The sequence below is a fragment of the Aspergillus ambiguus genome (assembly GCF_047715705.1).
Source record: "Aspergillus ambiguus strain CBS 117.58 unplaced genomic scaffold BDV59scaffold_66, whole genome shotgun sequence".
Taxonomy (NCBI): Eukaryota; Fungi; Ascomycota; class Eurotiomycetes; order Eurotiales; family Aspergillaceae; genus Aspergillus; species Aspergillus ambiguus.
In genome coordinates, this window is record NW_027395579.1 from 21,421 (window position 1) to 49,091 (window position 27,671).

Genomic DNA, 27,671 nt, shown 5'->3' on the forward strand with positions numbered 1-27,671 from the left:
ATGTTCGGATACGCGTACGGTTCGAAGGAGGATATAGAGAACACTGACCAGGAAAATTGATATCATGGTTTTCCCCGCGGCCGGATTGACGTACTCTCTCAGTATGTCTGATCCCGTACGTTATAATTTCAAGGGAAGGTCTTGTAAAACTTGCCAATTTGACTGACCGTCAGTTGGGAGAAAATCGCAAGCGCTCGATCGCGGGGAAGTTAGAAATCAATTTAAATCCAGCGGACGGGCATTTTCGAGTCTGAGGCTTCATGTCATCCACCAGAATCCGAGCCGACTGCGCATAACGAAAGTAAAGAGAAGTGCAGAGGGGCAATACCATCAACCCTTAACCATGGCAAAATATTTCCGTTTATTATGATTGTATTCCAATACGATCATCACATATCGTGGATATATATTTGAGAGAGGTCACGCATTATCAGACATATGCTGGGTCTTAAGATGTGCAACTTCAACAGCAGAAGGGTTATACGACCTGTGAATCATGGGCGCTGTTTGCATTCCAAGATTACATAACAATATCCGATGTGTTTTTTCAGTGTTAAGTAGGCAAGGTTAAGTATCGGAAGGACACCGAGATTCCGCAAAGAGCACTCCTACGTCGGAAACTTTCCGCGTGGATGTTGCATATTCTCCCGCTCGCTTCTCTTAGGTCAACTTGTTTGCACCTATACGCCTTGTTCCACCATTGCAGTATGGACGAAAGCCGTTTGACACCCGATTCTTCACCCCAGACTATTAGAGCGAAACAAAGGCTCCAGGCCTGTGAGCGGTGCTGGAAGCGAAAGCAAACAGCAGAGCGATTTATTGCAGTCAATCCCGAGACATCTCACTGACGCGAATAAACAGTGCGATAGAGTATTACCTATGTGCACGCCTTGCGTCGAAGCCAAGACCAGATGTTCTCCTCTACGCGGGTCTTTAGGGTCTACTGCAGAAGATGCAAGCGGTTTATCGATACTGCACTGCCAGACGACGAACTCACCATCTTCCAACGCAAGGGGTTCGTGGATGGCACAAGTGCAGCTACATAGAAAATCTAAAGAAAAGGGTAGAAGAACTAGGGAATAGGCCCAGGCGGCGGCGAGTACGACTTGCAATGATGAAAATGTCCACATAGCGCAGTGTCCATCCATTTGCAGAGGATGTGCAAGGCAGCCCGCAAATATCTCACAGCGCTACACTCACTGATACAACGAACTTGACAGAAAGGTTCGTACATCATGCTATGTATGGGCGACATCGGATTTCTTTCCCGTAACGCAATGGCAGAACCGCAGGACAAAGCGGACGGTTTTCTGCAGGAGTTGGGTTTCGAAAGCATGGTCAAGCCTTCGCTGGCCATCTCATAACAGGAACAAACGCGATCCTCCCGCACCTCGCTTTATGGGTCGCAGTATATATACCTGTCGAAACAAAAGCCGGTTCTCAGCAGAGGTTTCATAAGCGATTGTCTATATCGCTTTCTTGACTGCAACAGTATCACCTATCCCTATCTCAATGAGACTGAGTTGATGAGATATTGTGACTCATTCTTCAGTAGCGGCGACCAACAAAATGGATGAACCAAAGGGTATCGTGGAAAAGTTCAATGTGCATATAATAGCCACGATGAAGTTGGTGTGTTAAACGGCATTTTGTTGCTGATTATATATTCCATGTTCACATCGACTTGCGGATCCACCTGGTATATTGCTTGGCTAGCCTTGATGAAAGCGATCTCTTATAGACTCCACAAAGAGCCACTTCAAGACAGTGGAGTTCCCCAAAAAATGCTCAGCAGGCGGAGGGGAATATTCTGGAACTTGTATATAAATGACCTGTCGGTTCATTCGACAGACTTAGCTGACAGATATACAGGGCAATACTCATTAAAGGAAGATACCATCAAGTGAAGCCGGCATGCAAGTGACGAAATGCCTTGACCTGGGGACAAAGGTTTTAATGAATGCCCGAACGATTTCCAACATGTGGTTTTCAAAGTTGAAATGGATTGGTTCCCATTACGGCAGTTTCTGTTACTAGAAGACATACAAAATTGTGCAAGGGACCAGAATAAGTTATTGATTGGCTCTCGCGCAATGGCAGCTATCGTGTAAAGCTAGAAATTTGTGCATGCAGGGAGTACACCAATACTGAGTACCACTCACTGGACAATGACCGCTTTTGTGGGACTTTTGTTATGCATTTGACATATTCTCCGAAGGTGTGATCCTTATCACGCTGAAACGATTCTCAGTTTGTGCACTCTTAGCTGAGGCTACTATGCTGAACAAGTACACTGCGTTATTGGCTGTAATGGGAGAAAGGATCTCGGGAATTAGGGCCCTTTGCCATGTAGTACTGCGCTTTCAGGAGCTGGATCTCGAGCAGGAGTTTTTGAACCAGTTACCGTATGTAGTTCCAGTATATAAACAAAAATCATTAGAGATCCTTCCCGGAAGGTGCAGGGGACGTATTGGCTTTTGAGTCCGCGTGGCCTTCGGAGGATATCGGGCGGACAGAGTCCGGGACTTTGAGCCATATATCACCCGCGTTACATATAATACATCCAAGACCAAAAGGCTGATATCTTGGTTTCTTGCTATAAAATGTTGAACATTTATAAACCACAAATGTCGCCCAACAGAACCAACAACCTTGGGGCCATATTTCTCTCAACGAGGCTCTCAGTATACGTGAGGTTCTGATGCAATCTGGTGTCGCCTCTCTCCATGTGCCACTTTACGATTGGAACGTAGGTCAATGGACACTCATTACCGGATCCGCAGAATGAAGCCGGATGCCGTTCTTGAACGCATCTCGGGAAGATATTGCCAAAGAGCAGGGCCTTACCAGAGCGTTTTCGGAAGGCTACCTTTAGAGTGCTGGCTTGGTTTGCCACGAGGTAGATCCATCCACTCGCAAGAAGTATGGCTTGCATTTGACAGATATGGGTATAACCAGCACGCCGTATATCGGACCTGCCTCATCCACGGCCCAGCTAGGAAGTGTGGCTGCAGACACCAACAGTTTGTATTTCTATTTGACGGCTATATAGTACATGATTGCGGATCGAATTTGAGACTGTGAGTAATGCTTTGGCTTACATTTTGGAGAAGATTCAGGGTGTTCTTATCAAATTTCATATCAATACGCAGAGGGGACTTTCCTAGCCGCGGGAACCCCTCTGCAGTGCCACCTCACGCACTGCACGTATCCCTTTAGACTATCAGTAATGAAAAGCGTTTTCCCGTCGGCACCTCCAAATGTACAATTTGTCAAATTCTTTCCCCCAGTAGGTGCTGTCACAATTCGTGCCTTCGGGATACCCTCGGCGTCAACAACGAAAACTGAACCTAAGCTAGGATGGCAAATAAACAGATTCCCCTCCTCGTCCATCGCCAAACCATCCGGGCCAGCACAGCCAAAGGATTGAAAGAACAATCCAACTTTAGATGTCGTTCCATCTAAGTGTAGCGGGAGTCTCCAGACAGAGTTGGATCGGGTCATGGCAACGTAGAGAAACCGTTCGTCGGGTGATAGGGCTAACCCGTTTGGCGAAACTCCATTCGACACAAGGCAGTCTAGCTTTCCGTTTGCTGAGAGCCGGTATACACATCCAGATTGGTCAGACATCCCGGTCTGTCCTTGATCGGTAAAGTAGATCTCATTTTGCGACGAAATAATTAGGTCATTTGGCCCCTTAAATCGTTCAAGGTTACGACGAGTTAATAATGGCGAGATCTTGCCGCTTCCTGGGTCGAACAAAAGAATACCCTGTAACTGTCAGAAACAGCAGAAAACACTAGTATACATTCACACCTGCTTGTAATCGGCAATAACCAGACAGCCATCTTCTCGTACCACCAAACCATTGGGTTCCCCGTCATACCGAACACTTTCGGTGACGTTTTTGTGGCTGTCAATCTTTAAGATCCTCCCGTATGGAACGTCCACAATGTAGAGATCCCCGTTTGCTGTATATGTTGGGGCCTCAAGAAAAATATCTGTCGATGGGAGCGCAGACCCACTACGCCACTCCGTAAGCTGGCCGGTGCATCTCAGACAATCAGGGATACGGACATATATTTCGGCCTGGATGACTGGAGGGGTGGGGTAAAAATTCATTTTGAAGACAGGACGCTCTAATTCAAGTGGGCGGTGTTGTTAATAGCGGCCAGTTTAGCAATTCAGCCAAGCCGGCTTATATATCCTTAGCGCCCATGGACAGATTCCGACGTCGCCGGACCTTTCCCGAAACGCTAATGATCTGATGGGTTGGTCACAGTGTTATAAATCCAAGACTTGCGTTCGGAACGCCAATGTCAAAGAGGCAAACTTCCATTGTCTGCAGCGACAGATATGGGTCTCATCGCCGACACCAAAAAAGCTATACAGGATGCGCCAAGTGGAATGTTTAATGCATACGTGCTAAGTTGCACGTTAATATTTGCATTTTCTGGTGTTGCCAAAGGCTTTGATGAAGGTGAGGTTCAATGTTTTAAGGCAAGTAAGACGCTCACCTTCGTTCTATAGGAAATATTGCGTCCCTTGTTACCCAATCACACTTCAAGTGGAAATTTGGACTCGGTAAATTACCAGAAACGGAATATTCTAACGTCAAGGGATGGATAGTCTCAATTACTACGGCTGGCGCTGTGTTTGGATGTCTCGGTGTAAGGTGCTATTCTAGTCACAGGCTTGTTACCGCTAATTTCAGATTCAGTGCTCCCGAATCAATGACAGACTTGGGAGAAGATGGACCCTCCGACTGGCAACACTCGTATATATGGCAGGCATTCTGGGGCAAGGTCTATGCGATGGCAATCTTTCAGGGCTGTACGCGTCGAGATTCGTCGCAGGATTAGGACTTGGGGTACTTACTGTAGTGCCACCTATATATATCACGGAGGTATTAGTACTGGCGTTCACGTCATCTACAGCACTGACATTATCAGATTGCACCCAAAATGTTACGTGGCCTGTTGACATTACAATATGCTGCGTGCCAACAGTTAGGTGTCGTGCTTGGTTTCTTCATAAACTACGGAGTCACAAAGAGTTATCCTGGGAGGGATAAGCAATGGATGCTTCCTACGCTCCTCCAGCTCTTTCCGGCCACCATGTGGCTAGTTGGGTCATTTATGTGTTGCGAATCACCTAGATGGCTTCTATATAAAGGCAAGAGGGATGAAGCCGCTACAACCATGTCAAAGATTCGTCAACTGCCAGTTAATGATCCAATATTATTGGCTGAGCTAGCAGGCATGGATTCTCAAATCCTTCTTGAGACTGAGTCTATTGGGGGAGCCACAGTCATAGATCTGATAAGAGAGACCATTGTGCCTGTTGAGAATAGGCGTCGGTTCTTTCTCATATTCTTGGCGACTCTATTAAGCCAGTGGTCAGGTTCGTTCAATAGATGGACTGCAACGGCGTGGATCTGATGTCAGTTTAGGTGCAAACGCTATCACTCAATACTCTCCTACAATCTTTGGGTACCTTGGAATTGTCGGCGATGAATCAACATTCCTTGCCACTGGGATATATGGGGTTGTCAAGTTTGCAAGCACCCTTGCGTTTGCTTTATTTATCGTCGACATCATAGGACGGCGAAGGTCCCTGATGACTGGTATTGTCCTACAACTGCTTACGCTCATATACGTTGGGGCTTATCTCGGTGTGACAAAGGATATGACCCCAAGTCACATCAGTAACGCCCCTAGTGCTTCACGGGCATCAACCGTGGCTATAGTTGCAATCTATATTCACGCGGTAGCATGGAGTATTGGGTGGTTCAGTATCCCCTATTTGGTTGGGTCGGAGATCTTCCCAATTCGAATCAGGGCACTGAATGTATCGATATCAATGGCCTTCCACTGGGCATTCTATTTTGGATGTTCCCGAGCGATGCCGAGCCTGCTGGCCGTCACTCAGAAATGGGGTGCATTCGTGTTCTTCGCTTGTATTTGCATGTTAAGTCTCATATACGTCTATGTTGCCATGCCTGTCAGAAAACTGATTCCCCTTCGTCAAGCCAAAAGCTAACATGAAACAGGATACAACAGGACGGTCTCTAGAAGCATTGGATAGTTTATTTCAGCGACCATGGTACACTGTCTACCAGGTTGCCTACCCGTCCCGTGATGCTGTTCAGGTAGAAAGGTATGACACAAAGGGCGGCGTTGCTCCACAGGAGGAGCATGTTGAAAGCGCCTAGTTAACGCATTATAAATGGAGATCAGTCGACTAGCTCTTACTGTTTCCTTACTCTGGCCACTTCCATCAGGGTCTATTACCTCAAAGATAAACAATGTTTCAGCTAGACCGCTATGGTTATGTGCCACGTTCCGCTCACCCAATCCCAATTAGCCAAACTGTAATAATTGACATGCTTATTGCATTGACTCAAGATTGCTTTGAACAAGTGAGGAAGGAAGACTAGTGCGAGTTTTCGCGCCTAAGAGTCGGACGTACCCAACAATTCTCAGACCGAGACGGACGCTTGTACACAATACGCACCAACGCCCTTGAATAATCCCACACAAACTAACAGAGGCGCTATAATATGTATCTGAGCTGAGCAGACCCTCCGTAGTGTGGTGAGATATAACCTCTGTGAATGTCTTCTTTCTGGCTAGACGGCCTATGTTGTTCTTTAAATACAATTATGTCATGGTAAGTTAATGTATCTCACCACCGAAGAGCGCCACATCACAAAAACATCTACTTTTTCAAACAGTCCTCATTCAACGTGTCTTATCGCTCCGCCATACTAAAATAAACCTCATCCTGAAGAATCTCGTATTCAAATGGCTGGTCTTGCATATTTCACAAGGCCAATTAAGTCCAAAAAACTCGCTGCACATATTTATGGACGTCCTGAAACGATATCCTGAAACTACCCTACGCGAGCGAATCAATGGTATACAAACACGATCACAAGCATGCGCCAATAGTCGCAAATTAAATGTGTTGGACAAAGCAATCCCTAGTAAAGAAGCTACTGGAGGCAGATCTACGTGGATTCCCAATTAGTCCCCGGTTTCTGCGTGAAAGGAGAGATATTTTGCTTCGGAACCATTCTCATGATCCTACTACAAGACTTAGACCTAACTGGTCTTCTCGATTTATTTAACGCCATCCTCAGTTGCGTATACAATATAATAGACGAATGACTTATCAACGTGCTGTACAGGAGGATTCTAGGGTTATAACACCTTGGTTTAATTTTGTACATGAAGCTATTCAAATACATGGTATTCATGAAGCATGAAGATGATATAAGGAACTTTGAAGAACCTGCCTTTGGTCTGTGTCTAGTGCGCTCAACATGCATATAGAAAGAATGTCATGCCCATAATCGATGCTACATTAGATGCCTCTCCCGTTACCACTGGGGGATACACAAAGCACCTTAAATGGGATGAGATGTGTCCAGTATATCCTTGTCTTCATAGTCCAACAATACAGTCTCAATTTAGAGCCGAAAAGCGGTCGACGACACGAAAAAAGGCTATATAAGCCCCCTGTTAAACTTGCTTGTCTCTCCTGGTATGACACAACGTCAGCAACCTTTGGGAAATCATTTACCAATCAAAACACAGTCGCGCCTCGCGGGTTCGTTGTGATGGTCAGGAGCCATGTTCCAATGTATGTGCCTTCTCACGGTTAATCACCAAAATGTAACCGCAAGCAAGCGCCTATCTAACCATAGATACCAAGAAATATAACAGTAATAAAAAAGGACTGAGAATTACGACATAAACAAATATAACCCAAGGGCAATGATGGCGACAGTTCGTCAGGCGGCAGACAACTCTGTACTTATTGCCAGACTTGGCAGCATTAGCCGGCCACCCAAGTCTGGCAGCCTCAACCGGCGCCCGTTCAAAGTTGTCTTTTGTGTGTCGGTTGTGTTCGCGGATCGTCCAGACTCTTAGAGACATTATGAGAAGCCGGTCCCCCGCGTAAGCGGCCCACCAAAGAGGCGTTTGTTCCATTTTCATCGGGCACGTCGGAGTCTGCAGTTGACTTGTTCAGTAGCTGGTGGGCCAGCGCTAGATTTCCCGCTTGAACCGCATGATGCAGGGAAGTCGACCGATCCGCCGGCTTGCTGGTCCCCATGGGATTTACTCCCACGTGTGCTTCAAGCAAATAGACGGCTTGCTACTTGGTCGTGACCACGGCGAGTCGCATTCCATAACGCCGTGCAGACTTTGTCGTCTTCCACATTGATATCAATCGTGCCTGCCATCAACAGACGGTTCACTGCTCCCAAATGCTCACCCGTCGCTGCAAGGTGGAGGACAGTTGATCGGTAACAGTCCCGTGTATTCACACCGATACGGCCATCAGCTAGGAGGAGGTCCACAATTTGCATGTCTCCGTCCTCTGCCGCGCAGTGGAGGGCGCTGCATCCACAAGCATCTCGGCACACGGGGTCAACCCTTGAGTCTCCCAGCAGTATTTCGACAATCTCCCCATGTCCCCGATCGGTGGCACAAAGCAGTGATGTCTGCATATTCTCTGCTGCGATGTTCGGATCAGCTCGTTCATCGGCAAGGATGACCTTGACAACCTCCGTGTTGTTCGGATTACCGCCTCGTTGAAGATGGTCAGGAGTTTCCCGTTCTTGGCCCGCAACGGACGGTTTATTCCCGGTTGGCAAAGCAGCCGTTGGGCAATTGCTGGGTCTTTTTGGGCGGTGCTATACCACAAAGCTCTATTTCCCTGGTTGAAGTGATTCAAGACGAGCTCACTCCGCAACAAGACATATTCCACCGCGGCAAGAGAGCCACTCATGACCGCTGTAATAAGGGGCGTTTTGTCTCCATGCGCGGCATTCACGTCGGCATGGTACTTATCGAGCGAGATATCCATAAGCGAAACGCGTCCCTGACCGGCTGCCCAACATAAGATGGAGCTTCCCTCATTTTCAACGTTGTGTCGATACAGAGCATGTCGAAACTTTTGCTGGAGAGCCGGAAAATTCGCCTCTGTTAGTTTGGAGACAGACATTTCAAACACAACATCGGGATAAGTCGGCTGGTTCGTACGGATTAGTACTGTCACTGCTTGTGCGTACTGTACAGACACGCTGACATACCATGTTGTAGCTGTTGTTGATGTGCAGGGTTGTCGCCAGTGGACACTGGCAGGCAAGAGAAGGGGGAGGAATGATTGTTCGTGGAGGTCAAACAGTCGACTACTGGAGATAATATAAGAGCTTTCTGAGACAAGTATGGGTGCCCCAGCACCACGTACCACACCTTATAGTACGAGTCTGCAGAGTTTTGGGTTAGGAGATTTTATCCCAGCTAGAAGTCGCACCTCTGTGGAGAAAATAAGTTTCGATGTATAGGTATCCGTTCAACTAGATTTTGTTGTCCATTACTGTAGGGGGCATGTGTTTGCCCTCTCCTGAAGGGGGAAACTTTCCGTAATTAGCCACTGACTTCAAATACAGTAGAATAGAGGCTAATGAAGGATCTTCATCCACCCAGTAACCAGCTTTCAAGTCAGCATCACGTAATCCCTGGGCCACATCCTGGTCTGAAACACTGTAAAGTTCCTGGGAGACTATAATATCAGATACCGCGATAAATATTTATCTCGAATTACTTTGGGATGGGATACGTACTTCACGCAGAATCCTGTTATAAACAGAGGGCTTTTTAGATGATTTATTGGTCGTCAAATCTTGTGAAGTACCACGAACGTCGACCAACCAGCTTTTGGCCGCAACAGCGCGAAGGTAGATCCTGTGCGCTTGGTGTCGACGAGCACTTGCATCTAAGATTATCCTGTATGTTCTGTTAGGTCATTGTTGGAGGACCACAAGGGAAAAAGAATTCTCTACTCGTACTTTCTTAACTGCGCTGTTTGACCATTTCCAACTGGGCCATGTCTGGAGGCAATTTCCGGATCGTAACTGGTAGCCGTCAGATTTTGGAGAGCGATATGGCTCTCAACGAGTACCTTATATCCACAACACTGTGCTTTTTCTGATGGTATATCCCCGATGAGTTCCACTATATGGACCAGTAGAGTCTGATAATCGTTTACCAGCTCGGCAATTCTTAAGGCTCGTGCTGTGTCAAGAGATAGATGAGCGGCTGAGACACCCTCGTAGTTCTTGTATTTCGAGCACATGCCGATTTTCTGGCGAAGCCTCCTGACTAAATCTCACTGATCCACGGACAGTACTCTATCCGTCGAAACAGAAGAACCATATATTTTTCTGGGGAGTCAGTGATGGACAGGGTACGATGTAGGTTTTGTATTACCTACTTACCGTGGCCGCAGGACTCCAACGTCAGCGTACAGCTAGCTGGGACGCACTTATTTATATATCGGGTAACCATTATGGGAGCCAAAAATCGCTGTAGAGTGAGCAGCCATTATGCGTTAGCTTTAGACTGGGATACTCAGCCTGCGCCAAGAAATAATACTTGCCTCTCGCCTATTATATCGCTCGAAATTGATAACCGCGATGTCACTCCCAAAAAATATTCTTCCTAGAGGTTGATCGGCTCGACTGTATTTGTCAGACATCCAACTAGTTATTCCTATAAAAGTTTAATACGAGCATCATTTCCCTAATTAGTTCACGATACCTGTGTGGTCTCAACTTCCTTACCCAGCTCTGAATCGTCTCGTCATATCCACGACCTCGATACCCACCTATTACTTCTAACTCCGCTTCTATTAGAAATTTCTTAAACATATCTGGCCTATGAATATTGGATTAGTTGACTTAGGGTCGATATATTGGATCGCGACATGTCTTGCTACAATTAGGTAATTGGATTTCAATTGCAGGCATTGGAGTTGATATCACGAAACGCATAGGGAGGATTAAGACCAGGATAACGGGACTCAGAAACCAGTTTTATTATAAGAGGCCACCTATACTGAGGAGGACGACTCATGAGACAAAACAAGCGTGTTGCTATTGTCCGGAGATATTATTATCCGCAGCATACTCGACTTCTCCACTTTTAGTAGTGGCTAATACTTTGAAAAAAAATTCAAGTACACTCAGTCTAGATCTACCACGGTCCTCACAATCTGCTTCTAACCCCTTCATCATTATAGACAAATCCTTCCTCCGCCAGACTCAGTTGGTGTCGTAAACGAGCCGTTGTATGGATCACAGCGGAATGTAAGTCCATGGCCTCTTCCATAATAAAGATAGCCATCGTTCGGGATCGTTCATCTCTATCTCGTGAGTTACAGTTGTATATCTTCGGCGGCAAAAGCCTCAATAATTTGAAAATCTGCACGCATAGTATAGAGAGCTGTAGTTATAACGGTTCAATTAGTCACCATAACACATCTGGATCTTTACACTTTCCGCTAATACCTTACTGTTGGTGCCCAGAGGAAAATTATCTATCATGTCCATCCTGTCTGGCTTGCACAAGTGAGAAAAATGGGGAACATGGGATGCAGCTGCAGGAGATGGTGGGCCGTACTTGACTTTCCCAAGATATTCAGTCATATTACCAGGCTGGGCTCAGAGATTGCCATCGGGAAAAGATACGAGTAGCAGAATGCAAGATTCGAAGACATATGGAGTTGTCCCCGGGCTTAAGTCTTGCTCAAGAATCAATACTTCCTTCTCAGTTTGATGTATCATGTAATCCCGCATAGCGCCTTTTTAGTTGCCTTTAGCGCTTTTCAGAGCGCCCTGCACTAAATTCATCACCAAGCTAGGCAACCTCTAAGTAAGGGGTAGGGATCTGTAATATACGTAGCGCTGTGGTGGATCATACGGTCAAACCTAATGAACCCTACTTGCGCATGTGCCTATAAGAACCGGGAAGGGATGCTGAGGACATTACACATCTAGGTAGCAATCATATTTCAACAATAAATTAGTCTGGGTAGGAAGCGATACCGGAGAATACTTTACGTGTAGCTAGCTCTACGATAAGCTGCATAACCGAAAACATTATATCAGCTGATCAATAAAAACAGTGGAACCCTGATCTAGAACAGACTGTAAATAATAACTCATAAATACCCCAAGCTGGCCATGGTTTGCATTACTATAGGTTGTAGTATCATGGTCCACACAAATAGGGCAGGAATTTGGCCAGCGGGGACGCGATACAGATCTCTACGGCTATCCTGCAAGAGGTGATAACATCGATTGGAGCTAAGGGTAGCAGGGGGCTTATCCGCTTCTTTAAGCCTGGACACTGTAAGCAATAATATCGACCAATGAAAAGAGGCACAGATAGTGGAAGGATACACGACATCTACTACTGGAGAGGGATGAGATAGACACACAGATCGATCCATACGAATATTCCATCATCTGAGGCGGTGTTGGCTCTTTTAGTGGGCGGTAATACCCCATCGATTGTGCGTCAGCCAGTATTGCGATGATCTCGTATTTCTATTGCTAGAATTTGCGTGGGCACTTCTGTTTGTAACCATTACCGTGGCTTGACACCAAGGTGTTTCCGGATGGCCTAAGATGGAACTTTCATCTCCATTTCCGGTCACAGAATGACCTGGAATGAGCAACGTCATGGAACTCTGACTGGGAAAATCTTGAAAACCGAACATGACTAAGGGCTGCCGCTAACTTTATGTTTGGGTTTGGCTTTTCCGGTTCCGACCTATAGCGATCTTTACACCAAAGGTCCCGCAAAGAACTCCGTCTCCTTCGCAACATAGACTCGAATTTCTTGATTGGATGAGCTATAACGTATCCCTGATTAGAAGTATTCTATGCTCAGCCTTGCTACTGTATGAAGGACAAACTTAGTTCCCGACGCAAGGCATTGGTGTAGATATCGAAAAGATTTGCGCCCCCTGAACCGATTGATCTGCATTCGTTTTCTCTGCATGGGTCAGGAAATTGGCTACACACCTGCACAAGATGCATCAGTTACGACCACAGTTCCGATAACCTCACCTTGAACCGCTACCTTCCATAACTGAATTACTACGAAATGGTATGTCCGCAGTGTCTAATCCATTCTGGGGAATCATGTGCTGAATTGGATTCTAGAATCATGGCCTACGCCTCCAATGAAGCAAGACAACTTAGTTAGATCGAACCCTTACGGGTCCTCGGCGAGACATACGTATCCACTAAAGCCACTGAACATGTCTCCGTATAATTCTTGCTGTTCAATGGAGCAATCAGACGTGATATCTCAGAAATGGCAATCCAATGTCATACAGGAGGACGCAAAAGTTGGGATGAGCGGAGGTGCCAGCCACGCCATAAATGGATATTGCCCCCGTGGCCTGGAACAATCGGATATTGGCTCTGCTCAAACGTTACTTGAGAAGGTCTGTCCTCAATTAATATTCATTCGAGGTTTCTCTGATAATACTGTCTAAGATCAGCTCTGCAAGCCAAGAACTGGCTATATGCACTCAGCAATACCGAGCAACACGTGGGACAGAAGCCCTATCCATATCGCCTCCGTTACCATCCGTCCACGAAATCGATGCAATGGTTCGCCTCGAATGTTTTATCCAATTTGCGCTCTCGCGCTTAAAGGATATTGTGACGGAAGAATGTGACCTTAGTAAAAAAGAAGAGTTAATCCACACTATCCAGAGGTAGGGTACCTGGTAATACATTTACTGGGGCATGCTGACCTGGTCAAGAAGGCCGGTCGTACTACAAACACGAAAGCGCCGGACAGGTGAGACTCCGACTTGTCGTATATTCACCATTTCCATCTTCTAACGAATTCCAGCCCTTAATCGTTGTCATATCTGTGGAACAGGTGAGACACCCGAGTGGCGACGAGACCCTGATGGTCCCAGCACGCTGTGTAACGCGTGTGGTTTGAAATTTGCGAAAGCAGAGGGTAACAAGCTTACCAAAACCGCGTGCGACGGATTCCCCGCTGGCCAGGGATTGGTTGGGCATACGTAATAGTATTACACTGACTGTACTGTAGTCCCGTTAATGTCGCTTTCCTCTATAGCGGACTGAATGTGACGAAATCGGTCCATGTATGTTTTATTTGTAATCCTATTTAATCGTTATTGTATTATTATAATACACTTCCATTCTTCCAAGTTACTGGTTCAGCCTTTCGGCCCATGACCAATATTTCTCACTGCTGTACTAATATGCATGGGGTTTTCTTAAAGGGCAAAGTTTAGCAGCAACCAACGTGTACCGGCACAATACCACAGCGGGGTCGAAGGTTTGTCAAGTGGAATCGACAGCGTTGCTTCCAGCCCCGTTCACCGTATGGGATTTGGGCGCAGAGGTAGTAAAACTGTACAACAGCTCGGTCCACACGACGACGGGCTCTTTTGCCATCTTGATAACACTGTTAATAGGGTGTGCCATTTAATAGAACAGAACTTCGTGAGAATTTACGTGGGGATTCGTCTATGCACGAAAGGGAATACCCGTGTAAATTAAACGACGAATGAGGTACAATGGCATATACCTAGTACCTTCTCGGAGTACTTCCGCCTCGGCAAGGCATTATGCGCATAACAACGGTTGAACCGAAAAAGAACCCATTCACGCCAGGACTGTCTGCACTTAATGTCTGCAATCGTGACCTCAAACTGGAACTGAAATGTTATCCCTTGCAGAGACAATATGATACGGGTGGGCCTCTGTCCTGGATATCTTTCCTCCCAGATAAACCTGATCTGCAACTTTTGCATATCATACACACAAGCAAGACATCTAAACCTCGAACTGGGAGTCGCTTACGGTAGCCATCGTCTTGCTAAAATCTCATGGTCGATGTTTTAGTATTACCAAATCCATCATTCCTTGTGATGAGCGATCAAACATTAGCAAGTACGGTGCGGGCATGCAGTAGAGATCATTATACTTATAACATGCCTCTGAGAACGAATATATTTGAACAATTGTTCTATGTGACCAGAGCTGTGGGTTTCTTAATATCGCCTTGTCGCCTACTCTGGGTTTCAGGACTCGTCACGCGTATTTGTGGTGTCGATCGATCCTTGCGCCTTCGAAACTGCTGAACTTGGCAGAATAAGACATTGTAAGACTTGCAGACTGTGGGTATTCAGCTGACTAACTACCCCAACTATGAGATGCCGGGAAGAGATTTTAGTACGTAGATGCATAACCTATATTGCGTTTTACTACTGGGCCACTGGCAGTGTTATTAGGCCTCGATTCTTCTAAGCAGGGCCAGTAGGTGTATCAGGTTTTGCGGAACAAGACTGATAGGGGACACTCATTACTACTCGTTCGGCGTGTCCGTAACAGTCAGCCATGGTTTCCGACACTCGGCCATTGCTGGAACCTACTTTCGCAGGATTCGTCGCAACTACTGAAGACGCGCTGATTTTGTTCGAAGCGTGCTTACAAGGAGTGCTTCCCTTTGCTCACCGTCGACCTTCTCAACACGAGCGCTCCCACTTGATTCGCAGTGGTAGAGTGTTTATCTTCAAAACAGATTCTTCGGGTATCAGGAGGTGGAGGGATGGAGTTTCTTGGAGTCCCAGTAGGATACTGGATGATTTTCTGATCTACCGTGAGGTGGAGAAAGTGCCCAGCTCCTCAGTTAATAGGCGGGTGACAAAGAACGCATACACATATAACGGAGGCCAAGATGCGAAACATGACAACAGCAGCTCCTGGCAGTTCACTACTGAATCCACGTCTTTGGTGGATTTTATTGGTCGAGCTGACCAGGACAGCCGGGGTAGGCTTCTGATGGGCTCCCTACTGCACTCCTACGATTTTAAGAGGTCAGGCTTGATGAAAAAGTCTATCAGCGCTACTATTAGGGGACTTACCATCCGCCTCGTGTCATATTATTCTGTGGAAGACGTGGTGCTAGGACGCTTGGTGCGACCTTCAGAAACTGAGTGGCTACGACCCATTTGTCCCCGTTTAGAGCTAGTACAGGGGCGAAGGTTCCGGAAATGTGGCCGTAATTTCAAAGCCAGAAGAAAAAGCGACGTTCACTATGGGATTTGTGCCTATGGAGACAAGGAGCCGAAAATAGAGGCCAGCCTTTCGCTTATGCCAACAACCTCTCTATGTTCAGTGACAATGCTTGATCTGTTATACCAAGTCACGAATAACCATCCCCAGACCGCCTCGCCACCTAATGATCTGAGCCTTCCTATGTGTTATAATGCCCCTCTCCAAGCGCCCGACATTTGTTGACGCTGACGTCACCCCCTTTCCATTTTCAGGATGGCCAGCTACGCAGTATCCGCCGTCTATAAAATCCGCATCTCTCACTGTGTTCCTGCACAGATAACGGTAGTCTGTCCAACGTGGAGGAAAGAAAAATGTGCAGACATGTGGATTGCCACCTGATCCAGGTTCGGATATACATACACTTCCTAGTTCAAACTCATATTCTGCTATTTCGAGGTTAAAGAGCACTATAATTTCTTTGCTTTTATTTAGTAGCAGATTCCGAGAACTTTCGCCCAGACTATAAAGAAAGCAATATAAGAAATATAAATGGCAACCATGGGTAAGTTGCCTAAGGCCAATGAGATTGAATTGCATCTCTTGTATCAGTTCAGTAATAAGAACACGTACATGGTTGTTCCGCAGTATTCAGACTACTTCCAGCATGAATGGCAGTGGTTAAATCAATCTCACCTAACGTCACCCAGCGTTGTTTGTGGTGAGGAAGCAGTGGGGTTGAATATATGAACTATTGTACGGAACCGCAAACACCATTGGCGTGGTGAGATAATTTTCAATACTCTGCATATGTGAATGCGATCTTGGGGTATTCCGGCTTGAAGTGGTCTCTCACTGCACGGAGCCTGGTGCGGAAGAAAGGGATATTAGGATGTGTGGACAGTACAGTGGGTCTGGAAGGCTTTTCATTGCCTCGACCGAGTTTCCAAAAGGTGCCGCCCCGCAGGAGCTGACAGGTTTTTGTACCCACCGTTATACTTGGTAGCATGGGTCGTGATAGCTCTGGTTACTCTGAGCGCCGAGTTACGCCCCGTCAAAAGTGAATTTTATGACGATCTGCATCAGCGGGAAGCAGACGTTATGTTTGAGCATCTCGGACGAGCGCTTTATTAAGAGGCAATCAAGGCGTACCAAACGCTAGGTTTCGTTTGAACTATATAATAAAACTGACGTATCATTTCTAACTGTAAGATAGTGAATTATTTCTGGAAGACCTTCAGGACTCCGAGGCGGAAGCAAGCTTCTATTCTTATTTCCGGACAAAGTGGATTTCATCCTTTCCACTTGGCGGGGTGGGGGAAAGCCATAATTCCTTTTTTTGCAGATCTCTGTTCGCGTCGGTATCGTGGAAATGAACATGTGGGTCTGGACGTAATTATAGATACTCGGCCATTCGAATATGCAGCAGCTCTTGGAGGATTGTATAGGAGGCTACAAGTACAGTCACAACCCGCTAAGTCTCTAGGAGAGGTAAGGCGTGTAATGGAGACAAAGAGAACTTGTCCACGCAAGGTACCACTTGTAGGGGAGAAAAGGGGAAGAAGACATCTCTTTGACAGTCCTTTGGAGATGCGGGATCGTGTACGAAGTTAACAACTAGCTAATTCAGCTTGATCACAATGGGAAGCAAAGACATCTAGTGAACTGTAGACTTGTCAGGGGTAATTTGGCAACCAAAAAAACCTAGCATTGAAGACAACGGATACCAGCAGCAACTATAATAGAGCGTGTATGGGTCGTTTTTAGAAATCAACCACCTTCCACGCCTATATGGCAGCAGCAAAACTCCGCGCACGATACCTATTCAGAATACATATGCCTCACGAAGATAGTTTGCTGCGCTGGCTAGCATACTGGCTAGTATGCCAAGCTTAATCTCAGTTTAGTGTTCTGTACTTGTAGCGGAGGACTCGCCTTTTCTAGATGCACAGCCTCCGCCACAACTTAATTTTGAAGTTAAATCCGAGCGTCTCGATTGGTCATGCAGAAATTTTGACTACTAGCTTCCTGAGAACACCTAAAATCATGCCACCGCCGTAGGGTTAAGAAACGTGTAGATCCGCATACATTGTCACGGTATTGCGGGTCAGACTCCAACATTACATATTCTAGATTCTATTTGCCATCTCCAGTCCTTGATGATATGATAGTGATTCCTGACGCTTAGAAGCCACTCGTTCCTAGGAGTTCCCGCTTACTCAATCTAGCTGTAATGGATAAACTTGAATGTCAAATATCAGCAGACTCTTAATCATCTCCCATATATGTCGTGCTGTTTGGGTTTCAGGCTTAATATGTGATATTTGGATTTACTGCCGATCTTCCCCTTCAGACCATGTGGCAAGGTGGCTAAATGCTTAATCTAAAAAATCCTTAGGACAATATTCGCTTTGACCTCAAATTTAAGTTTTTGCCAGACGATCGAAATGAAATAGAACGACCGTATTCATTGCTTCGAAACCCCGCAGGGTGTAAGGATATCGTAATGTAGAAGCGCTTGTGAATTTGTGTACGATAAGTGCGTGGTGTTAGTCGAGAGACCGAGTTCTTCGTTGCCAGATATCGCGGGCGAATCTCGCCTGTCAAAGCGACTTATGAGAAAGCAAATGTAAGAAGATAGATTCTAGAGTGTAGGTGGCGTGTCACTTTAGTGTCTGCAGCACCGTGGTCATACGGATGATCTCACGAAACGGACGGAGGCTTCCATTTAATGCCGTCCCAGCTGACTTCACGTGCTGTGAACTGCGTTTCACGAACTCTACTGTGGCTTAGGAAGCCCGCAATTGCCAACGGAGCGTGGTTCCACGCTGACCATGAGGTAGGATAATTTGCGTGGGCCTCCGGCCATGCTACAGACTGAAGGCTAAGGCCCTTGATGTGCGTTAAACACTCGGCGTTCACGACCCCATATCTGGGCCGGCGTGAAAGAATAGGGGATTTTTCAGTCTATTTGTACCTGGACGTTGAACTTCCACGACCATAACTCACATTTTTCCCTTAAAACTGTGATTCGTGAAAAGTACTCCTCTGCCACAGAGAGACTGGAAGGCATTACGGTAGGTGACAGAGGAATGTCCCTTCAATAAACATCCTAACACATACACAGAATTTCCAGCACCATCCCTACGGGATATCCCAGAATCCACTGTCAGAGATGTCTCTTGAGGACCGTAAGCCTGCGTCGGCTGTCGGTCACCTAGAGAAAGCCATTTCGCCACCTCAAGACAACCCACCGAAACAAGCGCACTGCAATAGCCACAAAAAAGATGAAAAAATGGCTCATCTACATGTTTCACGAGGTTTACCTTACTCTCCGAAGATCCACCAGTGGCCTTCTGACCAGGGTCTATCCGAAAACACAACGTGCAACTATAACCGGGAACGTGAATACCCCTCTGGAGGACCTGCTACTAGAAGCGGTGGCACATTGCAGTCCGTGAGCCACGAGTCATGTCAAGTGAATATTGTAATGAGCCTCGAACATTCAGCAGTCTATAAACCATGTCCACCGTACTGGGGAAAAGAGGCTTTGCCTACTAAAAATACTCTTTTCCGGAGCTGGTGCCGCTTCTTGACAAAGTATAGTCCCCTCACAACAGCTCCATATTCGCTGGACGGCGTTAGTGAGCGACTGTCAGTAACGAAGCGGAGAACAAAAGGATCGGGAAGCGACAGGTCTTCGCACCCTTCCTCGTTACAGGATGGAGATCGCTCGATGAATAATATAGCTCCATTCGTCAAACATGTGGAATCTGGCATTATGCCAGTGGTTGTCACAACAATCTCAGGCGGCGAACCGAATGCAGCGACTTTTAATAATAATGCCCCTAGCAAAAAGGTGAACCAGGCAGAGCGATATCTCGGTTCAGCTACTATTGATGGCGACTTGCCGGCTCTGTTCTATGATGAATTAGATATGGCAGAACCTAACTCTAAGATTATATCGCGTGTCTATGGAGTGACGAATGTTGGGGTCGGCCATCCAGATTACAGCTCAAGCACCAACAATTGCAAACCATCTCCGTGGCATACAGAGTATTTATTGGACAGTATCCGGGCTCTACCTACACCTGTCTTCTCCACAGGGCGGGGAAACCCCCCATTGTCTTGCCTGGCAATCCCTAAAAAAGAAGACTCCAATGCTCCTTCACAATCATCTGCGAAACCTCTAGAAGATCCACGGGGAACACGAAGGCCAGATCGCATTGAGCTATTGGAAATGAGGCGCAACATCCTACGACGCAGTATAACAAGTGTCTCCGCCGCTATCGATAGGTTGACTCGGGTTGGTAATCCGAGTCCTGTCGTTCATGATGTGGCCGCCGGAGAAAACATCAAAATATCCGTTGCGAGGTTGGAGTCTGAGCTTGCGGGACTCAGAAGAGATGAGCATGAGGTTGGCATCAAACTTATCAGAGCACGGAAAAGACGTGATGAGAATGATTTCTGTGGAGCTGGAAGCACAAGCTTGTGGGTCAAACGAGTCACTAGCTGACAGGGCCAGCGATGCACTGTTCATGTACTTCGTGACTTTGTGATTCTATTCTCTTCACTGATACTTCCCTTTGCTCCACTTCTTTCTTCTTTCCCAATTTACAAACACCACCCCCCCCAGCCGCATTATTTCCTTGACGTGTATGCCAATACCTCTTTCCTGGTTGGTCCAGATTATATCATACTCTTTCGTTTCCCTTTTTCATCTCCTTGGCTTTTCTTTTATTTTTTACCTCCCAAAGTCGTATATTTCTTAATCATTAATGCTAATATACTACAGTATGTCCAGATATATGTATATAAGAATTGGATAGTTGGGTCCTGCATATCGCCTAGGCGAGGGGTTAGCGTATGAATTCACTCACACACACACACACACACACACAGAGAGAGAGAGAGAGAGAGAGAGTATCGCAAGCATTATGTACCACAACCCATTCATCCCGTCGACAAAAATCGCTCAGAAATGTTCTTCTTCTTTTGATCGGTCGTTTTTCTTGTTTCTTGGTGCAAGACAGTTAATGCAAACAGAGTCGCCTATATACAGCAGCAACATATCCCCTACAAAGTACTACAGCAGACAACCAAGTATACTACAGGATCCTTGTTCAAAAGTAGTGAAACTCTTCACTCTCGATACTCGCATTTGAATCTTCTGCTCGTCATGATGTATTTGAATCCATTGAACGTGCTCTTTATCTCGACAGCCTTGGCAGTGTTCTAGTACCGACCACGAGACTATATCGCCCTACGCATCCACCCGAACGCTGTCTCTGCTTTTGAAGCGACGGCACCTCAATCGGTCATTTCCGTTCCCTCTAGTCGGCAGTTTGCAGCCACGACTGTTCGACCTTCTCACCGGCACCCCCATAGCAGAACGAAGAAATACGAGGCATCAACAACCCCCAGCAAGCCAACTCGGCGCTTCCGACTATCAGGGCATTGACGTCCTTGCGTGTTGCCAAAGTCTTAAAGAACACCCCCAAAATAAAAGGAGAGACAAATTAGCTCCGGACATCCGAAACCGAAAACTTAAGGGTATTCATAAAGCTTATGTGGAAATAATCCAAACATTGAAGTTTAGGTACGTGTTAGTTGATTTGGTACAGTCGTGGTGGTGGTGGTGGTGGTGGTGAATCCATACGCTGACCTCTCGCCTAGGCGATATGCAGGATCCAACTATCTAGTCCTTATAGATATCTCTAAGTACATGAACCATTACTTCCCAACGAATTTAGAGCCTCGTCACGGCCTGTGGTGGCCTACATGCCTGGTGTTATGTTCTGCGGCCCGACGGCACGCGGCTTTGAAACCTCTGCGATGCCTCTGCGAAGTCCAGTATTGCGCCTAAAACGCTACCGTCTTGCATATCATCCTGCTTACCTTGCTTACCTTGACCTCTTCCTCCTAACATATCTGATATATCATTGAATGCATTCCCAATTTTCCCCCGTAGCGTCTGGCGTAGACTATTCAACCTTGGGCAATCTATTAGGACATGGGTGACTGTTTCCGCTGCTCCACATTCACATTTGTCGTCATCCCAGAAGCGGTGAAGTTTGGCGTGTGCTGTTAGCCACGAGTGGCCCGTCCGGAGTTGGGTGAGCAGGTAGGTTCGATTCCGTTGCAGCGAGCCATAGAGCCTGCGAGTGTGGATTGAGGGTAGGTCCTTATCTATCCGGCAGAGATGGCCACCTTTCGGTGAGGTCTTCCATCCATTTTCCCACTGTTTCTGAATTCTCTTGCGGATGAATCCCTTTTCTCGCGACAGAAGGTGCTGGAATGGGTGCTTCTTGTTGGGACCAACTGCTTCCTTGGCCAATCGGTCTGCTGCTTCATTGCCGGGGTCGCCGCAGTGCCCTGGGACCCATTGGAGGCGAAGAGGAATCCCGCGTGCATCTAACTCTCTAGCTGAGTGGGTAATAGCATGGATGATTCGTTGCCCTGATTTATTCCCTGAGTTCGCTATGGCTTGTAGCGCTGACATGCTGTCGCTTAGGATGGTTGCCGGCTCGAGTTGCGTGAGTGGGGGATCGTTGTTTGCCATAGCCAGATGAAGCACCAGGCTGATGGCATAGTAGATTGCCATCAGCTCGGCGGCATATACAGACCAGTATTCCACAGGTCCAACGCAGATCTGTCGAGATCGTGTGATGTTTTGGTTTTGGTCCAGGGCTATCGCTGCCGCACCTAGGTTTTGCTCTTGGCCGGATGCATCCGAGTAAACGGTAATGCCAGGTCCTGTTGTCTAATTAGGGAATCTTTCTGCGCTTTCTCGCGATCGGGTTCTATGTCGATTTCCATGAATGCTGGTTTTTGCCACGGCGCTTGAGGCTTTGGATCAATGATTTCCAGGTCTCGTAGTCGGTCTAGGTCCATTGTCTTGAGGGTTTCTGCTAGCGGAAATCGGTGACCCAGTCCTACATGTCTGCTGCGTATTTTTGCTCTCTCCACTACTGCGCGGGCTGGGTGGTCGTTTGGTAGCGTACTGAGGTGGGCCGCTAATATCTGCGCGCGTTGCTTAAGACGTAGGTGGGTTGGTAGCATGTGGGCTTCCACCTCCAATGCTGTGGTTGACACAGTCTTAAAGGCAGAGAGGATGCGGATTAAAGCTGTCCGTTGTACCGTTCCGAGCGATCTCAGGTGAATTTTGTCCCTTAATGGTTTGTGCCACACCGTAGATGCGTAATCAATTATGGGTGACACACATGCTTGGTATAGTTGCCTCATCTGCTCTGGACGGAGGTGCCTTAATCCACCTAGTGCAATGTTGACCTGGGTCGCTCGTTTCACGGCCTGTTGTACGTGTTCCTTCCATCGCATCTCTTTATCAAAGATCACACCCAGGAGCTTTGCGGTGTTAGAGGGTTTGATGGTCTTTCCACTCATGATAATCTGTCCGACCTCATGCTGCTTTTTAGACCTCGTTAGATGTATGAGTTCTGTCTTCTCTGCTGCAAAGCAAGACCCGGTTCTGTGGGCCCACGTCTCTATCCGTGGGATGTCTTCCTCCTGGATCTTTTTGATATTGTCTTCTGCTGAGGGTCCGGCGCGCCATCGAAAGTAGTCATCAATATAGGCCGACGATCCTCCGTGATAGTCGATTGGTTGATCAACCAGATCAGAGTTAAAGAATCCAAAAAGGATAGGGGACAGTGGAGATCCTTGAGCTAGGCCTGCGTTTTCTAGAGGGGCCACCTCTGTCTGGAAGTCATCAAAGGTGATGTTGGCGTATCGGTTCTCCATAAAGCTGTAAATCCATTGTCGGGCGATTGTTGGAATGCCTTTAGCCTGTAAACGGGCATTAAGGCTCAGTTTATTAACCCCATTAAAGGCGCCTTTCAGATCGAATGCGATTAGCGTAACCACTTTGGATCGTAGCCATGCTCGGTATACTGCGTTCGCCAGGACCAGAAGCGCCTGTTCTGTATTGCGTCCTGGTCTGCCTCCGAACTGTGTGTCTGGGAGTAGCTTGTATGTCTCAGCCCAGTAAGATAGTCTTCGAGCCATGACAGCTTCTAGTATCTTTCCCAGTGTGTTAAGCAGCGAGATTGGTCGATATGCTCCTGGTACTGAGTAGTCTGGCTTGCCTGGCTTCCTTAGCACCACAATCCGGGCTCGTTTCCATCTATCTGGGTAGTATCCGAGCTCTATTGACCTCAGTGAAGAGGTGGGTGATAGTACCCCGCAGATATGTCCACAGGTGTTTCCATACTAAGGTTGAGATTCCATCTTCTCCTGGGGCTGTTGTTCCTTTAGCTGCTTTAAGAGATCGGTATATCTCTAGTTCGGAGATTGGCTCCCATTTAATCTCATCTTGGCATGGTGAAATCGTTTCTTCTTTAGCATCTGCCATCTTCGGGAAGAATGCTTCTAGGAATGCCTTGGCTTTATCTTGGTTGTCGTTGACCTCTTCTGATCCCACCTTGAGGGAAGGGATGTTTGAGTAAGGGTCTCGTGGGCGCATATATGTTGCTGTTTTCCATAGGTGGCCCTCCTGGGCCTTGTCTAGGAAGTCTTTCCAGTGGGTGGCTTTAACCTTCTCAATAGTCCGGGTCCATTGCCGTCGTTTATGGCGCATATCGTTGAAGAGATCTGTCGTAATGGAATGACTGGCGCCTAACGTGGTGCAGCTCTCTTGCCATCTTCTGCGTGTCTGGTTTACGATAACCTGCTGGGCTTTAAGCTCTGGAGTAAACCATCGCTTTGAGTATGGTGATGGTCTCTGGGCCGGAACATGCCGGTCTAGGACAGTGTTTGTTGTGTTAACTAGCCGGTTGACTTCCTGGTTCAGGTCTATCGCAGAGCAGATGGTGGGTGGCTGCCCAAGAATATTGACTAATTCCTGTCCAATTTTGGCCCAGTCAGCTCGGTCGTATGCCCGCTTAGGTTTCGGGGGTTTAGTATGTTCTGCCTGGAGATCCCATTCTGAGTAGGTTCCCCGGTGGTCGGATCCATAATTATCGTGGTATAGTTCGCATTTGATGATCCTTGTAGGATCATTTGTGAGTGTTAGGTCCAGCACAGATGCCTTTTCTGGGTGGTTTTGTGACCAATATGTTGGTTTACCTCGCGGCAGGCACCACTGTAATTGGTATTTCTGAAAGAAGTTGACTAGCCCTTCTGCTTGGGCGGTAAAGACGTGGTGTACTGGGCGGTGACTCCATGCCGGGTGATGTCGGTTAAAATCTCCTGCTAGGATGAGTCTTGTGATTCTTTCGGTAGTTTGAGAGTGTCGGTCAATGCAGCCTTGGATCTCCTCCAAAGCCGACTCTGCAGAGGTAATATCGGTTGCGTAGTGTGTATTTAATGGTGGGATGTAAACTGAGAAGACAAGGTATTGTATCTCGGCGGTCCATAGTTTAATCGCTACTAGGTCTGGGTGATTGCAGCGGATTTGGCGGTGTGAGGAGGTTGAAATCCTTTTATTCACGTAGAGGAGGCTGCGGAATCGGACTGTTTCGTCGGCGTATGTCGGCCGGTAAAGTCGCCATGCGCTGTGGTTCACATGGGTACGATAGGTGGTGATAGACGGTTCTTGAATGAGGAGTAGGTCCAGGCTTTGGCTCTGGTGGTCATTTATAAGGGCTTCCATTCCTGCCCTGGATTTCCAAATGTTCAACTGTAGTAGGCGTAGGTTTGTCGACATTACTGAGAGGAGCTTGGGTTAAGAGGCGTTGGGCATCTCCGATCTCCTGTAGGGTGTTCTCCGTTGCAGTCGGCACATCTTGGCCTAATCCCTGGGTGGCAATGGCGTTGGTCGTGTTGACCACTGCAGTGGCCGCATTTTACCTGTTCTTTGCATGACCATGCTAGGTGGCCAAATTGTTGGCAGCGATGGCATCTCTTGAGTTCCACCCTGTAGGGTTCTATGCTTCCGATGTATCTTTGGCCTACTAGGAGACCATTATTGATGATTGCCTCTGCTGCCTGCGGTGTATTCAACCAAATACCCATCGATGCGGACCTCCCTAGGGGTCTATCCTTCTTCTTTAGCCATGCGATGTCCTCAATCTCGAACCCCTTCTCGCTAAGCTCGTTCTCCTCTAGGATCTTCTGAATTCCTTGTGTCTTCCCTTGGTCTAGGTCGAAGTCTTCTGTCGGTACTCGGTGTACCACGATACCGAATCGGGGCTTCACTAGTTTGGTCTCGCTTCCTAGCTCATCTAGCCAAGCGGTATTGCTCCGCGCTGTCTCGGCTGACTGGGCATCTTTGAATCGGATCACATATCCAGTCTTTGTTGTGCCAACGCCAGCTACTTGGGCGTCCTTAGTGTGGGCTGTCTTTGATAGGGCCGTTCTGATGTGTCGGTTGGCGGTGTCTATGGGTAAGAAACGGGTGAAGTTGGTGCCGTCATTAGTCTCACTGTTGTCCCCAGTTTCCGGTCGCGTGGTACTGATTCGGACACAGTTGGCTTCTCTCCGGGGTTGCGGGGTTATGGTGTTGGCATGCGATTGGGGGTTTCCTGCGGCAACTTCGGACCATAGTCTTGGGTGAGGGTTGGCTGCCTGGTTTTCGATCTGCTTGCTGAGCGCCTGGATTTCATGCTGTAGTTGGGTGTTCTGTTCCTTGAGGACTTGCTGCTCTGATTTGATTTCGCGGATTTCTTCTCGAGCGGTCTGGATCGTGCTGGTCTGCTGGGCAATGACTTTGTTCAGGTTGCCAATCAGGCCAGCGATCATCGAGTATGATATCCGTTTTCCATCCTCGAGGGAGGGGAATTCGACCACTGGGATCTGAGTAGGTTCCGTTTGGGTGTTCTTTCGCCGACCCCTGCGGTCTGCTTGGAATGCTGGAATAGCTTCATCCCTTGCAGAATTTTCAGGGGTTCGTGGGGTCTCCTCCGGGATCGCCATCGGGCCGCGTTTAGCTCCCGTTCGGCACACTACCTCAACCACGGGATCGCTATTCAGCACTCGGGATCGTTCAACGCTTCAACTCCGTCGTCGTTCCGCTTGGTGGGTTCAATACAGTTGGTTCCACGTATACAGTTGGTTCCCAACAATCTTACTGTACCGAGTTGTTACAGTTGTTTGCATAACCAGTGTCACCCCTAGGGATTATTCTCTTCTCTCCCGAACCATGCCAAGCCATGCGCTAGTACGCAATAATATTTCTCGCGAATTAATGATATTCCAATACTTATCATATATATTACGGTATTATAAATGACGTCATTGTGGATCTCTGTATGGTTCCATGCGCGTGACCTGCATAGCCTGGAATCTTAGGCTTTCAGTGGAAGCTAGTGCAACCCGCGGAACGGCTGAAGCAAGCTTCCCTGGCACGGCAAACTGTCAACAACACCTTCCCTGTTCCTATCTTGCCTCTGGCGACAATGCACATGCTAGGGCTGTACAGAACGCAAAACCAACCAAACGGTGTACTGTAATATTAATGACCTTGCTTACCATACTATTCAGCTTGTCGGGAACCAGTATTCCTGTGGTGGCAACTTGGTGGGTTTAGGCGAACATCTGAAACATTAATTGTAAGATACTGTTGCATCTGATTTCTCAGACAAAGAGTTCACCGCGTTCTGGGTTTTGAATTTTGTACCGTAGGACAGTAGCTAATCGAGAAGAGAAGAAAGGATCTCTAACATGGAGATATGGCCCTCCTGTGTATTACACACATGACGGGTCAAGACCTCTCAATTGCCCTAATTACTTGGAGGATTCCCGTCCCAGCTTGAATGAGACCAAAGACAAGCGCCAGGGCTACAGTAACGCCGTGGCTGCAATCCAA

At 47.3% G+C, this 27,671-nt stretch overlaps 5 protein-coding genes across 5 annotated transcripts; 1 reads left to right on the plus strand and 4 right to left on the minus strand.

Moving 5' to 3' along the window:
* Positions 1-3,141: 3,141 nt before the first annotated feature.
* On the minus strand, positions 3,142-4,141 carry BDV59DRAFT_211552 (SMP-30/gluconolactonase/LRE family protein; the record flags this gene model as incomplete). Its single annotated transcript, XM_073695827.1, has 2 exons — positions 3,817-4,141; positions 3,142-3,771 (listed from the first exon to the last, which is right to left on the minus strand). Exons 1-2 carry the CDS (start codon positions 4,120-4,122, stop codon positions 3,142-3,144), a joined length of 936 nt encoding a protein of 311 aa, XP_073542800.1. The 5' UTR covers positions 4,123-4,141.
* A 215-nt stretch (positions 4,142-4,356) lies between these two features.
* BDV59DRAFT_211554 (general substrate transporter) lies at positions 4,357-6,893 on the plus strand (the record flags this gene model as incomplete). The annotated part of the gene is made up of 7 exons (XM_073695828.1): positions 4,357-4,480; positions 4,531-4,670; positions 4,721-4,906; positions 4,953-5,403; positions 5,453-6,003; positions 6,053-6,159; positions 6,833-6,893. 7 exons carry the CDS (start codon positions 4,357-4,359, stop codon positions 6,891-6,893), a joined length of 1,620 nt encoding a protein of 539 aa, XP_073542801.1.
* A 1,284-nt stretch (positions 6,894-8,177) lies between these two features.
* BDV59DRAFT_149913 (uncharacterized protein) lies at positions 8,178-9,375 on the minus strand. Its single transcript, XM_073687347.1, has 2 exons — positions 9,104-9,375; positions 8,178-9,042 (listed from the first exon to the last, which is right to left on the minus strand). Exons 1-2 carry the CDS (start codon positions 9,104-9,106, stop codon positions 8,353-8,355), a joined length of 693 nt encoding a protein of 230 aa, XP_073542802.1. The 5' UTR covers positions 9,107-9,375; the 3' UTR covers positions 8,178-8,352.
* Position 9,376: 1 nt separating this feature from the next.
* Positions 9,377-10,294, minus strand: BDV59DRAFT_149927 (uncharacterized protein). Its single transcript, XM_073687348.1, has 3 exons — positions 9,863-10,294; positions 9,638-9,800; positions 9,377-9,576 (listed from the first exon to the last, which is right to left on the minus strand). The coding sequence occupies exons 1-3, from the start codon at positions 10,147-10,149 to the stop codon at positions 9,511-9,513; spliced, it is 516 nt and encodes a 171-aa protein (XP_073542803.1). The 5' UTR covers positions 10,150-10,294; the 3' UTR covers positions 9,377-9,510.
* Positions 10,295-10,544: 250 nt separating this feature from the next.
* Positions 10,545-10,794, minus strand: BDV59DRAFT_189408 (uncharacterized protein; the record flags this gene model as incomplete). The annotated part of the gene is made up of 1 exon (XM_073691605.1): positions 10,545-10,794. A coding segment is annotated over exon 1 (164 nt), but the record flags the coding sequence as incomplete, so codon positions are not given.
* Positions 10,795-27,671: the final 16,877 nt, after the last annotated feature.

Coding starts and splice junctions, on each gene's coding strand:
- BDV59DRAFT_149927 (XM_073687348.1), bottom strand. CDS start 10,149: ATGTGCTCGAAATACAAGAACTACGAGGGTGTCTCAGCCGCTCATCTA. Junction 9,801..9,862: donor CAAACAGCGCAGTTAAGAAA/GTACGAGTAGAG, acceptor CAGAACATACAG/GATAATCTTAGATGCAAGTG. Junction 9,577..9,637: donor ATAACAGGATTCTGCGTGAA/GTACGTATCCCA, acceptor CTGATATTATAG/TCTCCCAGGAACTTTACAGT.